The sequence below is a fragment of the Oenanthe melanoleuca genome, chromosome 2 (assembly GCF_029582105.1).
Source record: "Oenanthe melanoleuca isolate GR-GAL-2019-014 chromosome 2, OMel1.0, whole genome shotgun sequence".
Classification (NCBI taxonomy): domain Eukaryota; kingdom Metazoa; phylum Chordata; class Aves; order Passeriformes; family Muscicapidae; genus Oenanthe; species Oenanthe melanoleuca.
Window position 1 is genome coordinate 105,414,602 of NC_079335.1, and position 16,932 is coordinate 105,431,533.

Here is a 16,932-nt window from a genome sequence, read left to right on the forward strand (position 1 = left end):
AGCAGGGACAGCTCAAAACTACTGTCTGCCCCAGAAAGCATTGAGATCTACTCCCTTTAAGAGATCAGTCAGTAATGTGCAATTTCAAAGACTGTCCTGCTGAACAGAAGAGTATAGGGGAAGTCATTTTGAGACAGCAAAGGGATTCCAAGAGTTTCTGTCAGTGAAACATTATGTCTTAATTCCCTGCCAATTCATTATGGAGAATGGCAGAAAAACCATGTCGTAAGAGGAAATTCCCCATACATAAGAAAAGGCTTCAGTGATTCAGTGAAATGGGAAGTCTGAACAGCTTGCCCTGTGCTGTCATTATGCTATATTATGGAGAGAAATTATTTTTAAATTAGATAAAATTCAAATTAACCAAGATACTTATAAAATTTTCAGAATATTTACTTCAACCCCCTAGATGTATTTGTCAATCTTAGCAGCAGTATGAAGGATACTTCTTGTGAAGCACCCCTGTTGTGGAGCTCTGCTTCAAATATTTAATTCATTTTGACTTTAATTATGGAAACACAAACAGTATTGACATAATAACATCAAGTAAATATCACAGATGATGTTAGTGAATATTTATTTATAGTTCATATTTGTTTATATAAGCTAAACCAGAACCACATGATCCCACTAGATATATGCACACTGACTCTGAAAGGCAAGTTTGGTTTCAGGGTGGTTTTTCCTCCCTCTGACAGCACCAATGTGGATTTTTAAATACCTTGAATTAACATTTCTCATGTCCTTCTTGTAATGAGGCCCAAGAGCATGTAAATACATAGAAAAGCTGTTTAGACAGAAAAGCTGTTTAGACATGGTACTTTTATACAGAACTAAATCCTTGGCATCAAAGAAAACACAGAACCTCAAATGACATCTTGCAGAGGCTTTGTGTAAACCAGTTAAAAGGCACTAAATATTTTGTAATCTTTCACTGTAAACTTATGAAAACAGGAGTAACTGGAGGAAAATAATCAAAAATTTCAATTATTTTGGAAAAGTAGAAAGCTATGCATCTCACCTCATGAAAGGAGCTTATTTTCTCTTGGAAAAAAAATATTTTTCTATTGCAAAGCCAGACTAAGTTCGTAATTTGTTAAGGAAAAAAGAAAGTGAGGAAAGGAAAAAAGACAGCTCCTTGTCATGAGAAAAAGCCAAGCTCATTTAAATCTTGATGTCAGCTTGAATTAATTTATTTCAGACCTGTGGCAATATCCCCTGACTCTGCAGGTTGTTAATTATTAGGCATAAAAGCAGCTGTCTAATAAATCCCAACAGTAACGATAACAGGGCAGCATTTTACTCTCTGCAGACTCTCAGAGGCCATTAATGCTGCATTTATTCCAAGGGCAGTGTTCAGATTGAGATGAATCTATAGAAGCATCTGGAGACAATTATTCAGCTAGAATTAAAAGCAGAACAGACCTGTGAGATCTGTGAAACCTTTGTGCTCTGGAAACAGCTCTGTGCCAGTGCAGGGGCTCTGAAGATTTGTTATGTGGATTTTGGTACCAAGGAACATTTTACCTCCTCTAGGAAGATGGTGCACTAGTGAGAGCAAGTGAGGAAAAAAGATGTTTTTCTGCTTGTGTTACATATAAGTTAAATAGGGAAAAGAGCCAAACAACCAATATGTTGCTGTTCTGTCAGAATTAGAAAAGGTCACATCACAGAGAAGCAATAAAGATACTTAGCACCTGGTTCACCACCCCAGATCTCCTTGCTACCAAAGGTAAAAGACATTTTTAGCACAAGAAAGCCATCACAAAAGCATGGTAAGGCAGTTATGCTTTCTGGCTTGCCTTAACAGAAACTGCCCACTACTAAGGAAATTAAGGCAAATACACAGTCCCAGTTAAAAGCATTCTCTGATTAAGCTAATTCCTTCCCATCACACAGTGTCTGAGGTTTTTTTCTTGCAAAATATAAATAAAAGAATTTGGGAGGTTCCATCAGTAACAAATAACAACCTCCTCGATACATAAAGCACATGTGCAGAATAATCCAGACCTTACTAATGAAAGGCAAGAATCATATTTTGTTACATGCTGATTTTCTATTATACATGTTATAACAACAGAAATTAGTTGAAACATGCAGGAAATAAGTTAGGTCACTCTACAAGTCCTGCAAAAAGGAAATAAGATACAGAACCAAAGTCCCACTTACATTAAGCTCTCATTTCTGGCCTGGGTGCCCAGGTACATCTTTGTAAACTTCATCTGCTGGTCTTCCCAGAAAGGACAGGAGGACCTGCCATTTGTATAAGTACATTCGTATCTGATTTCATGAACAGGATTTGCTATGATTTAAGAAATCCCATCACAATGGACTGGGCTACTTGTGAATAATTTCAATATAGGAAAATTTTTAGAGTTTATTGCATCAGCTGTCCAATTTCAACCAAATCAGCCAGCCCTGGAAACAAGCCTGAAACAGTCTGTTAATTAGAATGCATGATAATGTCTATGTGATAACCAGAAGAAGCACAGTTTTCAGATTTGTGCTTCACTATTAAAAAAATTATTAAACCCATGAAATCTAGCAGCTAAAGACAGCTACTACGGAGGAGGTGTTTCCCTTCACTAAATGCAAGGCTTTATTTTTATGTTTTGTTTCTTTTCTGATCAAGATTTCCCATCTGCTATGTTCTCCACTAAGGAATTTTCCAGTGAGCTCTCTTCCATATTCACTTGACAATCATTTGGACAGGAAAAGCTGTTTTTCCCACAGATGTCTCTCAGGTTCAATTGCACTGCCTTGACCATTGAAAAAACACACCACTGCAGTGTGAACCAACTTTTAAAAGTCTACAGTGTGAGGGGTTTTTTCATCTGAAGGCAGAAATCCCAGCTCCACTGTCCCCACTATTCTGCTGTTTTCCCACGTTACAGCACACAGGGCAGCAAAATCTGACCCTCCTTGATGCCTTTCTGAACATGGACCTACCTTGTGGGTAAAACAAAGTGACATGCTCTTCTGCCTTGGAAAGCCCTTCTTCAAACTCTGGCCAAAATAAGGCTCAGATAAGGATAATAGAGAAAAGTAGACTGGAGATACTCTCCTCCTGATAGATGAGATGAGGCTCTGGACTGATTCTTACAGAGGATGCAGATGGAGAGAAGTTTTTAAATGTCTAACCTAGTTAGGTGGATGCTGTTCATCAAGACACAGTAAGTTTATCAGAGCCTGGAGCCTTCCAAAGTCCTGATTTCCCATATGGAGCCTGTCACATCTATGGTTTTTATTTAACCACTCTAGGTCTATACAACAGCAAGTAAAAAATAATATATGTATGTGTATATATATGTGTGTGTGTGTGCATGTGTGTATAAAGTTCACATGAACTTTATCAAAGTAGGGACTGTATTTCTCTCATAATGGAGCAAAAAAGGGAAAGCCAGAGTGACCTACTCAATACCAGATGGTGAGCACCTTCTGAGCAGGAAGCAGAATCCAGATCTGCCTTCTACTTCCTCACCTGAATTCTGTCACCTACACAGTAATAAAAATACTTCCTCCCTTCATGCACTATATAAAAAAAATCCATGAGTCCTCATCTATATCTGTGATATAATATATAGACAGACATGGAGGAAGCACTCTTCCTCCATATCAGAAACTGTATACTAATTTTCTACCTTTAAATATACACTGAAGTTATGTTTGGATTTGAATTTCTTCTGCCCTTCATAAACCATTCAAAGATATTTGAAATGCACAGAATCAACATCAGCAACCATCCAGGAAAATGGAAGTGTCCAAATAATTTTGAAAGCCACAATGATGCCTTCATAACCTAAATTAAAATTGTGCAGATATCAGACAGCTCATGAGATTCAACAGAATTCAGAAGTCATTGCCTGGCTTCAACCATGAGAAGACATACATTCACTTTTTATTTTACAAAGTAATTCTGACAACATTTTTCAGCTTAAGTAATGCTGCAGTGGCAACTTTTCAATGTGCCCTTTAATAACTGGAGTGGTACATGTGAACTGAGTGAAGCAGGATCTTTGTGTGACAGGAGCTAACAAAGCCCATGAAAAGGCTAAAACACACACTGTTTCATAAAATAAGAGTTCAGAAGTGGTGCTGATCTGTATTTACATTCTGGTAGCATCCATCAGCTGTTCTGTGCCTGAGATTTGAGCTGAATCTAGAGGAGGTGCTTTCCCAAGAAGCTCTACTCTTAAACATAAAAGAATTACCAACATCATCTATTATATTTCACCAAAAAGGACCTGGGGCATGCAAAGTTTAACACAGCTGCTCTTGGAGATCATCTGAAGGAAAGCAAACTTTCAGAATTTCGAGGCAGTAATTTCCTCACATGATGCTCTACTATCAGTAACTGGTGCATCTGAGCAATGGCAGCTGTGGGGAAGGACATAGCCAAACTTGGAGCAAACCTTCCAGAGGTGACATATATGCTCATTTAGCACAGTGCTCCATATCCCTTTGAAAGTCATCAGACTGAAATAAAGCCTGCAAGGCTGAAGTCCTGGCTGTCTGAGATCAAAGAGGGTTTCTGTCCCAAAACTCCCTCCTCAATGTTTTTCACATCCAGATTACTCTAGATGCTGTTACTGTAGCTAGTCCATGCTGATCACCTGAGAAGCTTATTTGGCATCCATTAATCCTGTCAAAAGTGAGCTGTCACTAAAAGAAAAGGTATCACAAAAGCAATGTGCATTGTTTTGAATTTACCTCTGCATTTTTCCCAGGCTCTCACCTGCTGCCTTTGCAAGCCCTGCAGAACCTGCTGTGAATCACTTGCTCTGTTTCACCTTGCACCTCTCTTATCCCCAGAGAAGAGCTCACTGGAGCCCCAGCCACTACAGCCCTGGCAGCTGGCACAGAACCCTGACACCTGAGGAGGAATAAGCAGTGTACTTTTTCCAGCTAGCTGTCCCTTTTTCTTTCTTTTTTTTTTTTTTTTTTTTTTTTTTTTTTTTTTTTTTTTTTCTTGTAGTCTATTAATACAACATATTGTAAAGTCATAGCCAGCTACTTATAAAGCTGGATGTCTGTGTTTGGTAATTATATTAAGCACTGGAATATGGTAGCTTATGGAGTGTGTGAGGCAGGTATCCATCAAACCATTTGCAAATTATGTATTGGAAGTGCTGTTCAGGATCCTGAACATTACCCTCTAGTGTTACTAATCCCTTATGTAGATATGTGCTGTTTAATTGCCAGTTGGGAATTACAATGACACGTTACATGACTAATTTTTCAAACTACAATTGTACTATTTCCCTCACCCTCCCCCTTATACTTTTCCTGTCAATCTCCTTTCACTGTTGCTGTTTCTCTTGCCAGAACCACCTTCTTTGGTAGCAACCACAACACTCTAGAGGTAGAAAATACAGTACTTAAATGCACTGCACATAATGGACTCAGTGAAGTATGCTTTCACACGTCTCAAACCAACCCTCTCTATGCAACCCTATGTAAGATTGCTTTGAAAGCTGGTGTCTCTCAAGAGTATTCAATCTCTAATTATAATTTACATGATGAGAAAAATAACCACTATTGCCACACTATACTCAGGACTAACAGAGACACTAGTTAAATATGTCTATATTTAGTGGAGTTTCAGGGAGCAATGTTGGTACAGACACATTTCAAAATATTAGCCTTACATTCCCTTATATCCCATAGCCCTTGGATCCTAGATGCAAAGCATAGGAAGGCATTTTGTGATAGGTCACAATGCCAGAGACTGAAAGGCACCAGTTATAATGTGGGGCTTTTTAGAACATGTAAGAGAACTACCCATCCCCCCAGAATGAATGGCTAAGAATTTCTGAAGCACAGGAGGCAGGGTCATTCAAAATGTAGCTCGCAGTGGACCTGCATTCACACTTCTCAGTCCAACACTCTACAGTCTTTCACCACTGGGACAATTTCCAAAAGCATATTTGATTGAAGGTATGCTCTGCCACCATGGCCTGGCTAATGGTGAGTTTGCAAGATTGGGAAAAGTCATAATCATTTTTCTACCTGTTGCTAACAGATATTAAGTCACTTTTTATCTTGCCAGAGTTTGAAAGTGCTTTTGAGAGTTGCAATTACCTGATACACAGAGAGCTCAAGAAATCCCCTAGGTTATGAAATCCTGCAAACACATTAGAGACAAGATTACAACTGTGACTCCTGATGCAATTTCTACCGTTCTTTATACAGGTTTCCTCTCACAAGCGTTTATTCAGGTTTCCATACTCTAGGCATTATTCTACAACCCCCTACATTGATGGTCAGGAAAAGCCATGAAGAAAAAGCAAATCTGTCATCAGCAAATTGGGAACAATGTGAACCATGCTGTCTCCAGTATGGTATTAATCTCACATACAACCTCAGAGTGTGACAGATGATGGGAAACAGTATTTCCTAACTAGATTAACAGACATTCATTTAATACTAATTATGTCTTGGGACCTTAATGAAAAGAGAAGGAAGGCTCTATCAGTCTGAGCCTGGAGAAGCACCTGTTCAGTCTTCACATCAATGGACAGAAACAGAGATGAAACAAAAATGAACCAGTATGGGCATCTGACTCTCACATACTGCCCAGAGACATCACTTGTCGAATTACAACAACAGGCTCCACAGCATATTAAATTTCAAATCAAAACAATCAGAACAGGCGGTATTACAGATCCAGCAGCCCCACCCATCTCATTACCTTACAAAGATTCCTTCCCAATGTAAGTGTGTCCATTCAGGAAGGCATTGGCCACTCTGTCACAGAACAGACTCGAAAAAAGGGGCTAACAGAGCTCCTTCAAAAGAGTGTTAGCAACTCCCTGTTGGCTTCTAGAGACAAAAGTCAAACTGCAAAGTCACATCATGCTGATTCCCAGAAATGGACAAAAGTTTCAAATATGTTGGTGGCGGACAGGGGTATGAGGGGAATGGAAGACACATTTGGTATGATTATTTTCATGTTGGTGCTCATAATTTTCCAATTACTGCGAAGAATTTTCATTTTTACTACAGCATGTTTCTGATGGAAACAATTTATCAAAGTAAATCCCAAGCGCGCTATAAATCCAATACTAATCTGAAAACAAAAGCTTTCTTTTGCTATGATCAAACAGCACTTCCAAAGAGTTCACAGCTTCTGCAAGCAAAAGTGTTCTGGTTTCAGGCAATTTTTATTTAGGCACTATGTCAAAATTCAATCTTCTGCAAAAAATAAATTTTAAAAAAAGGATAAAACAACTTGAAATGAATGGAGGTGGAAACTCAAAGACAGCTTTAGGTCAGAGATGGCTTTTCCACTATGCTAACATGATCCTGTTTGTGAAAACAAGATAAATAAAAGAGCTGTCTTAGCTCTTGAGCAAAAATGGGTAAGACGTCTGCCTGGACAGCTCTAGCAAAGATGCAGGTGGAATGTAAGAAAGGAAAGTGCATGAAACACACTTCCAGAACAGGTAACAGGTAACCATTACAATTTATTTCATGGTCCACAAATCTTGGGTCATATTTTGAAAGCTGAGATAGTGGAAGATATAAGAAGATTAATTAACTCTCTAGCAAGATTCATGCAGTGCTTATCTAAAGAAGACTTCACAAAAACCTAGATGTAGAAAAGATATGCTACTACAAAAAAAGTACAAGAAACCCAAATACTTAATTCAGTACGCAAGTTTGGAAAACCTCATCTTTTTCAGACACAGGGCAATTGCTTTCTCCACCTTCCTTTTCCCTCAAGTTGTAGAAGCAGGATGGAACATGTGAATGTAGGATCTCATAGATTCTTACTGGAGACACTTAAGCAGCGAGTGCTTCAGTATCTATTTCATGTGACAGATGGGCCTAAACAATAAGAACATGGACTGACTGATTTATTGACGTGGTCAGTCTTATATAAAATGACAAATTAAATTCTCACTTGAACTTCCTTGGTAACACAAGAATGTTTTAAGAGGGTAATACTGCAAACTGCACTAGCTAGAGGAAAGACACATTTGTTACTGCCATTCACTGCCAGTGGCTACAGGTCTGGACGATTTCCAGTTTTCTCAGCAAGGAAAAAAACCCCTTGGCTAACCACAGCAAACTGTACTTTGTTAAATACTGGTGGTTGCACAGATACAACAGAAGAAAACATGAAGACTCACCAAATGCTGAAACAGACACAGATCAAACCAGGTAGCAGTCCTTCATTAGTGATAATAAATAAATGTTCCATGGTATGTCTGTGTGAAAGGACACCCAGCCCTGCTTAGAGCTACCTCTGGAGTGTTCACCACAGCATGGCTTCTTCTTTATTACATACATTTTATGATGAACAGCATGTGAAGTTCCAGTTGCAGAACTAACGCAAGAGAAGCTCTTCCCTAAATTGGGCTCGATACTTAATATTTTCCATCTCAGCTACTGTAAGGCATGATGTTCCCATGTGACATTAAGGGCCCATACTTAAAGAATCTTGTACAATTTTAATTAGCTTTTAATTTGTCACCCTCACTGAGAGTCCCTCAGCTTTTGCAAAACTGGAAGGCTAAGTAAGTTCAACCTATAATTTGTATGGAAAAACTGTGTTACATCCTTTTGTATCTAGATCCTCCCAGGTTAGCAGTCCAAATATTTTTGCCCACTATTTATGTATTTATTTATCATAAATTTATTGAATGTATTATTAAAATTTATATATTTATAAATTTATTAAAATTATAATATTTATTACCAATAGGTAAAATGTTTAATAGCCTTTCTTACCATGACTTACTGAAGGTAGATGAAGCCAAACACAGACAAGCATTTCTATATTAACACTGAACATAAAGCTGCAATATTCTACCCTCATTCATTCCCTAGAAGATCCAAACACTTACCTCTCTGTGCAACTGAAAACCACAAAGGTTTAGCCATGCTGACTGCAGCAAAACTCCTCTAATAATAGTGCATTTATAATACTTAGCAGAGCATTTAACTTTCTAACCACTAACCTCCAAGCGTTCAGGGTCATCAAATCCATTCTGCACAGGGGGAAACCTGACATAGGCAAGTTTCCCCAAGGTCACTTGACAGCTAAAACTGGAATCCAGAGTTTCTGAAACACTGATTAGTCCTCCAGGCACTCTGGCACCTTTCACTTCCAAGGCTACTAAAAGCTAGAAAAGATTGCCTAATCAGGACTTGTGTTTAGCTGTTTCAATAGACCCATCTTTCCTACTCTCCTCTTCAATCCCATTTTTAGATACTTTTCTTAAAGCTAAGTGCAGCATTGCAGTCTGCTGTATGTTATGCAAGTTCAGCTTTATTCTGTCTAGCAGAAATGAAATTCTTCACAGTGCATACTTCAAAATAATTAAGACAGATCAGGATAGCAAAAAAACCCAGCAGAGATCAACCTGTCAAAGCAACCATTTTGCACATTTCTCCCTCTCCTCCTCCAGTTAGGGAACAACTGAATAAACCAAAGACTGTTCTTGGCTCCTGTGCAAAATCAAAGCTCTTGTCCTTGTTCTTTATAGGTACAGTGAGCAAAAGGATATGGTGTCAATGATCCACTGTGATGCTAAAGCATGGTAAGGACAAGGAGGTCAAGCAACAGGATACAAAACAGAGAGATAGTGGAAAGACAAGGAGGAAGAAAAGCATTTTAATACAGCAGCATGCATTTTTTGAAGCAATTGCATCAATTTCTACAAGTATATACAGCTGAGAAAAATAATTTTCACAGCAATTTACTTAAAATTAATAAATCCCTTAAGTACAATGTGAATGGGATCATACAGAGGACTTTCAAAAAAGCAGAACAAGACCCATAAGGGTCAAAGGCAGGCAACAAGCACATGGTAGAACTAAGACTTTATCTTCTGTGCTATCCTGCAGAACAAGTGAAGTTCCTATACAATTCTATGATCTTGGAAGCAAAAACACATTTCTTGGCATTTACTTGACAATGTCACAGCTTCCAAGTTCTGTAGAAGTTCTCACTAATGTCAGACAGGGACCTCAAACAGCAGAAATAGAAACTGTCACAAAGCTGTACACAAAGCTCCAAGCTATGGCTGAGGCAGACTACCTAAAATACATTTCGGCTTCGTTTTACCAGATGGTTGAGCCTGCTTGAAAACAAAACAAAATTTTTTCTGAGCAGAATTATATCTTCATTTGTTTTCCACAACTAAGTCCTGAAACTGACTGTTTTGTTACAGACAAGCAAATATGGAGTTCAGTTATTAACCAGAAGTGTTACTTTTCCTCAAGTACCATACCAAGGTTTTGATAAATTTTGGTGCTTTTCCCCTCTTTTTCCCTGTAGAGACTATAAAGAGTTTTAAACTAGAACCTGCATCAGCTAAGCAGAAGAGAAGTATCCTTTTGGCAGGCTAACTTCAACTTTACCATGTTTCCACAAATACATGCTTTGTTCTGCTGACATTAAAACACATTTCATTTTTTTACAGAGACCTCCAAACAAAAACATATGAAATATAAAGGTTTTATTTAGGACTTTTCCTGACGCTGGCAAAGTTCCTTTCTATTTGAAGAGTGTTCTGCCTGCCAAGTGAGTCTAGACTTTTATTTTCTGCTGCAATTTTCTTTTTATCAAGAGCATTGTTCCAATTTTACATTAATGTTAATTCCAATATGTGCCAGTTGCAGAAAAAATGTACTGGTAGACTAGATATTAATGTATTTTCTCAAATCTCTCTCTGATATGCTTTAAAAAACCCTAATGCATATCTAAGTAGTAGAACTAATTTTCAAGTTCTAGAAAGACAAATACATTTGTTACTGATGCCAATTGTTACAGTCTAGTTATATTCAAAAAGGCACACCCCCAAAAAATCAGAATAAAAATGTAAGGAACATAACTCTGGATAGAAGAGTTGATGAAGTTAATGGATATACCTTTGCTTTCTTCTTTTTAAAAGCAGCAACTATATTTGGTGTATGAAAACCAAATAAAAAAAAATAAAAAAAAGAAAAAAGAGCAGTTCTCTTAAACATTCAAACAAATCTGTGCTGCAAGCAACCAGTGTGACAATTCTTGAGACCCACTCAGTCTGAGCCACCCAAAACACTACTGGAAGCCTGAGTATGTGCAGCATGACTCTGCTTTTCACTAGTTAATGACATAAAGGAGAAAAGGACCAGTGACTGGGTCTCTGTCTCTTAATCACTGTTACCAGCAAAGGGCCACCACCAACAAAGCAGCTCTTATAAAGCAGAATAATGACTTCCTGCAGACCCTCTCAACCATGGCCTGGCTCAAGAAAGCAAAGGAGTGCACTAAGTGATGAACTCTCACCACCCGAGCAAGAGTTTTGAGAACAAGTGAGAAAATCACAGGACAGATAGATGTGAAGCTATGAAAGGATTAGGTGCCCATGCTCCCACTCACAACAGAGATGAAAATCTTTTGGCATACAGATGGTGAGACCAGAAGAAATGAACCAAGAATGCAGGAGAAATCATGCATGATAGTCATGAAAAGCTGAGGTGGACAGCCAGATGTCTGCACACCTTGTTTTGGATTGGACTCTATGTACTCATACTTATCAGTCCAGAAGTAAAATGTGATTAGTTTAGAAAACCTGCAGGAATATACATTTTATTGGATTATGGATTTTTTGGGGAGGTTTTGGGGGGCTTTTTTTGTTTGTTTGTTTGTTTGTTTTTGGGGTTTTTTGCTGTTTCTTTCTTTATTTATTTTTATAAGTACAAGTGTTAAACTGGAAAGCAGAGTATCACAAGCAGGGTGTTCTGGGATACAGCTCCTTAAATAATGGCAAAGTGGTCTCAGACACATGGAAGCCACGCCTTATTTCTACTAAATAAGCAAAGAACCTCTGTCTCTGGCATCAAAAGCATTAATCCAGAGGGCAAAGAAACTGTGCCTGGAATCTACTTAGCCAAGAGGGCTTTAAAGTACAGACCTCAGCAAGCTGCCCAAACACATTGTCTGACAGATGTCTAACAAGGAGACATTGTACAAGACTTCGGAAGAATCAGAACTGCACTACACAGAAATCAAAAACTTGAAATTAGCATGATACCATTTTATCAAAGGGTGCTTACAGACTAAGAAGATACACCAGAGAGGTGAAATCCCCAAACACATTATTAACAGTATTCAGAGACAAATCTAAATCAAAAAGCATTTGCAGAATGTGTGCTAAATCTGGGAAATTGGGAAATTGAAGGGAGGTTCTCTTGTTCCTTACAAGATTATTTCAGACATTGCTGTAAAGACAGTTTTTGAGCCTGGGATTCCACACCAAGCCAAATTTCTAACTCTCAAAAGATGCATGGTAACAGGAGGTGTGATTTAAAGGAATTCAAGCACCAAAGTCTTCATGGGCTTATTGATGAGTTTTCTGGTTTTGGAAGAAGCAGAGACTAACTTTTTTTGACTGATTTTCAACAAATGTTCTGTTTCAAATGCTGACCTGAATTTTTGCTGTTCAATGCTAATGTAGATATCTGCCTTGGAAGATGAAAATCAACACAACAGGTATCTCCACTGGGGTCAAGCCTTCAAAGACTAACTCAACATGTCAGCTTTTCTTGAGTGTAGAATATGGTCTTCAGATATTTCCAGCCCACTAGAGCTCACTTTCTATTGTACAGTAAGATGTGCAGGCAAATAACAGCTTAACCAAGAACCACCTCCACTACCTGTGCTGCCCTACCAACCTAAAAATAAAAGATACAAGCAGAGAAGCTGGGAGAGGCAGGAGAACACAGTCCACCTGAGGAATAAGTCACTGAGAAGATGACAGGACGGTTGTTCTTTTTCCTGAAGAAAGGCTGACCAAGAGTTAAACCCCAAAAAGTTATATCATTCCCCCCCATCAAACACAAAAAAGCGCCCCCTCACCAAATAAAGCCAGCAGTTTCTAAGGAATACTAGTCTCTGATCTACCAACAGGGATTTGTAAGTAGCACAGTTCAACAAACTGGAACATAAAATGATTAGCAGCAGTGTTAGTTAATTTATTCACAAATAACTCAAACTGTGTCTCAGGTCTCATAAATAAAGAAAATGTTTATAACTGAGTTACAGGTGGGTGACTCTGTGGGCTGCACAGCACTGTGGGCAAAGCCCTGCCTTCAAGGGGCAGAAATAGCATTTTTATAATATAGCTACAGATTTTTCTTCTGAAATTAAATTCTACTGAGATATTTTCTGTGGAGTCAGCAAAAGGTGTTTTGAGTTCATCAGCATCCACAAACCTGGCTGCTGTGCTGCTGCCCATGCAGGTGAACACAGGATAAATGGAAGCAAGAGGTATAATATGAAATGGTTGAATGACTAAGGCAGAAATCTGCCTCCTCACAAGGGAAAAGGGAGTTTCTGTAGGTTTTCCAGGATAAAAAGCAGAGAAGGATCAGATGCCCCAAAGAACACAACCACCTTTCGCCTCCAAAGACTGATGTTTGGAAATTGGCATTGTCATCTGGGATCCCTATGATTTTAAGGACCTGTGTCAAAGGGCACACACTTAATTCACAGATCCTGTAGGAAAGCTTATGGCATTCTGGCCTGGATCAGGAATGGTGCAGCCAGCAGGAGCAGGGAGATCATTCTTCACTGTACTCAGCACTGGTGAGGCCACATCTTGAGTGCTGTGTCCAGTTCTGTCCCCTCAGTTTAGGAAGGACATTGAGATGCTTGAGTGCATCCAGAGGAGGGCAACAAGGCTGGTGAGGGGCTTGGAACACAAGCTGAGGGAGCTGGGGTTGTTCAGCCTGGACAAAAGGAGACTCAGATGTGACCTTATCACTCTCTACAACGTCCTGAAAGGTGGTTGTAGTCAGGTGGGGTTGGGTCTCTTTCACCAGGCAGCAACTGACAGAACCAGAGGAAAGAGTCTCAAGCTGTGCCAAGGGAGATACAGGTTGGATATTAGGAAGAAGTTTTTACGGAAAGAGTGACAAAGTACTGGAATTGTCTGCCTGTGGAGGTGGTGGAGTCATCATCCCTGGATGTGTTTTAAGAAAGACTGGATGTAGCACTTGGTGCCATGGTTTAGAGACGTGTTAGGGTATGGGATGGACTCGATCTTAAAGGTCTCTTCCAACCTAGTGATTCCGTGATTTCAAGTGTGTGTTAATGGGAAACAAGAGGGAATAGTATGGCTTTGGTGAGCACAGGAGTATGATAAAGCATTGCAAAGGGACTTGTCTCTTGTCTTCATCCATCTTTGTAACATATGCTCAACAGCTTTAGTCACCAGTGGTCAAAATTAAACCATAAGGAATTGAGTTACTTCATTCATCCTTCTTGCCTGAGTTACAGGGTGTCAGTCAGGACTACGTCACTACAGCTATGGCTGCTTTTGGAGTTTGGAGACAAGGGCTATCACAGTCACCATCTAATGAATGGCCCCCCTGCTACTGTTAAGTGTTTTGCTTTGTTTTTCTGGTGGTATCTTTAAATGTTGGGGCTCTATTACCCCCAGAAGGGTGAGATAGTAAGTCTCTGATACCCTCTGCAAGTAGAAGCCCAGCATATTCTTAGCAGATGTTATGAATTATAACAGGTTGCACCACTATTTTCTTTGGGTACTTGCCAAAGTAAGCTCAAGGCACCCCCATCAATAAGCTGGCGTTTAGAAAAGCACTCTAAAACACAGTCACAGCTGGATGATCTATTCACAAATACTCTTCCTTCCATTCCTGACCCATCAGTGGGATTAGCTGCTAAACCATTAATGCCTTACCACCATCTGTGCTCAGGTTCCTTTAGTAACCCAGGTGTTTCAGGACATCCCAGTCCTGCACAAGCTATGCCCAGTTACTGCTTGCTCATACATCATGCCAGCTAAACAAACCTGGAAAAAGCAACAGGTAACCAAACACTCTCAGAACAAATTAACCTCTACAAAAACCAGGCACATCAAGAATAAATCAACCTCTACATAAACAGGTACTTCATGTCCTATCCCGTCAAGACTTAACTACTGAAAAATGCAAGGGAAAAGCTCAGATCAGGCCACAGCTATTTTGTACAAGTGGCTGAACAATAGGTCTTTACCTTGCTTGCTGACAGACACTGCAAATCCAAGCCTTCTCCTTCTTCTGGTAAGTGCTGCAGCTCTTGCAGATGTTGTACTTGCAGTCTTGGCACTGCCGCTTGCTGTTGATAAGAAAGGTGAAAGGGGAGCAGCAGCGAATGCAACAGTGCTCATTGAACTTCTGCTGTTTGGAAAGGATGCTGCACTTGTTACCCTCTTCATCCAACTTCTGCTTCATTTCACTGGAATGAAAAGGAAAAGAACAAAAACAAACAAAATTTCAATCGGAAATCTTTATCCTCTTTCCACATATTCATGTTATACTCTTCAAATAACTTTTGTAGATGTGAAATGAATATGACAAATGCATATTCTAAATTTATAATTAGAAAGCAAAAATTCCTATGTTCCCTTAAGCCACCCATGGCCAACCCACTTAAACTCTCCCTGAGTCACAAACCAGAGCAAAATTTACTCAGTTCCAGAGAGACAACCCTATGGAAAGACAGGTGGCTGCTCCAGGCACTCCAGCTGTGCCAAGCCATAGAAGCCATGTGAAAATTCAGAGCTGCTCTCAGAACCCTTTACAAATCAAAAATCAGTTCATGAAAGTCAAAAAAGCTTGGTGCACAGTAATAAAAAAATCCTTCTGACCAATAGTTTTGAAAACAAAGAGTTTGTTTTGCTCTGACCCATAGGGTCATATACCACGTATTATTCATAATAGCTCAAATTTGTCAAGCAACATTAATGATATCCCTAATTTCAGAGAGATTTGGGTGCTCTACTAGTTAGGACCAATATTAAGATGACTGCTAATTGTGAAAGTGTTTGCAGGCACTCTGTATAAAGTTTCCTGTATTCCAGCAGAAGAGCTTATTTATTAAAAAAAAACCGGAAATAAATTGCGTATGCATGGTCTTTAGTAAATTGCTCTCTCCCATTTTACAGTGCTTTTGATGTTTACAAATATTCTACAATAGGAGTAGTAAAAAAGCATGCAGAAGGAAAAGTTGTGAAGGCAGACAAGTCTGCAAACTCATCACACATTTTCTGACATGTACAACTACATGGACATATGTTATGAGAAGAAAAAATAAGAAACAATGAAAAACAAGTAAAAGAAAACCTTTTAACACAGTGTGCACATACTTATATTAATTCTCTTTATTTCTCAGAATTAGTGGTAAGTACCTTACTGTTTCCAATTGCTGATAAAAACCACTTATAAGACCAGAGTAACACAAAAGTCTAAACAAAATTTAGAGGTACCACAAAACAGACTAAGCTGCAAGAATACTTATTCATTACATGCTGACTTAAATTAATGTTTATCTTGCTACAGGAAAAAAAAGAATACGTTTATTGCCTACTTATTCAGGAACTCAGCCATGATCATCTATGAACATCATTGTGAGCCAAGCCTGGAAATTTAAAAAGAAGCACATTACTGGGCTATATATCACCTTATTTGCCACTTCTGCCTCAGATTCATAACTCAAAACCAATCTGATTTATGAAAATCTGACAGGTCAATTCTAAACCTCAAATCTGAAAGACAAGTAAAGCAGTGATCTAAACGATATAATTTTTGAATTTGCACATACAGCATATTTACACCTATTCCCAATATGTGCCTTTTAATAAATTTAAAATTTGAAAACAATGTGTGTTTCTGCTGCTCACACCCTGTACAAGGGTTTGACTAAATTAGACTAGGTTCTCAAACAGATACTCTTTGCACTTTTAAGTAAATAATCTTTATGATTTTTTTTCTGTCCAGATGGCAAAATATGCTTGTTCTGCCACATTTTTACAAAACATACAAGATGCAAAAGAGGGAATGTCTGAATTATGCAAGTCAATGTGGCTTCCTTGGGCAAATGGATGGAACTATCCCAGAGATTCAATGGGATGGCTAGACTAGTTTGTCTTATTC

General features: G+C 38.8%; 1 protein-coding gene across 2 annotated transcripts in view; it reads right to left on the bottom strand.

Moving 5' to 3' along the window:
• Positions 1–16,932, bottom strand: part of MYRIP (myosin VIIA and Rab interacting protein) — a 203,019-nt gene that overhangs the window by 95,998 nt on the left and 90,089 nt on the right. For both annotated transcript variants that reach the window (XM_056483448.1, XM_056483447.1), the window contains exon 3: positions 15,014–15,235. In XM_056483448.1, the coding sequence (XP_056339423.1) occupies positions 15,014–15,235 (222 nt within the window). The remainder of the gene's footprint in view (positions 1–15,013; positions 15,236–16,932) is intronic.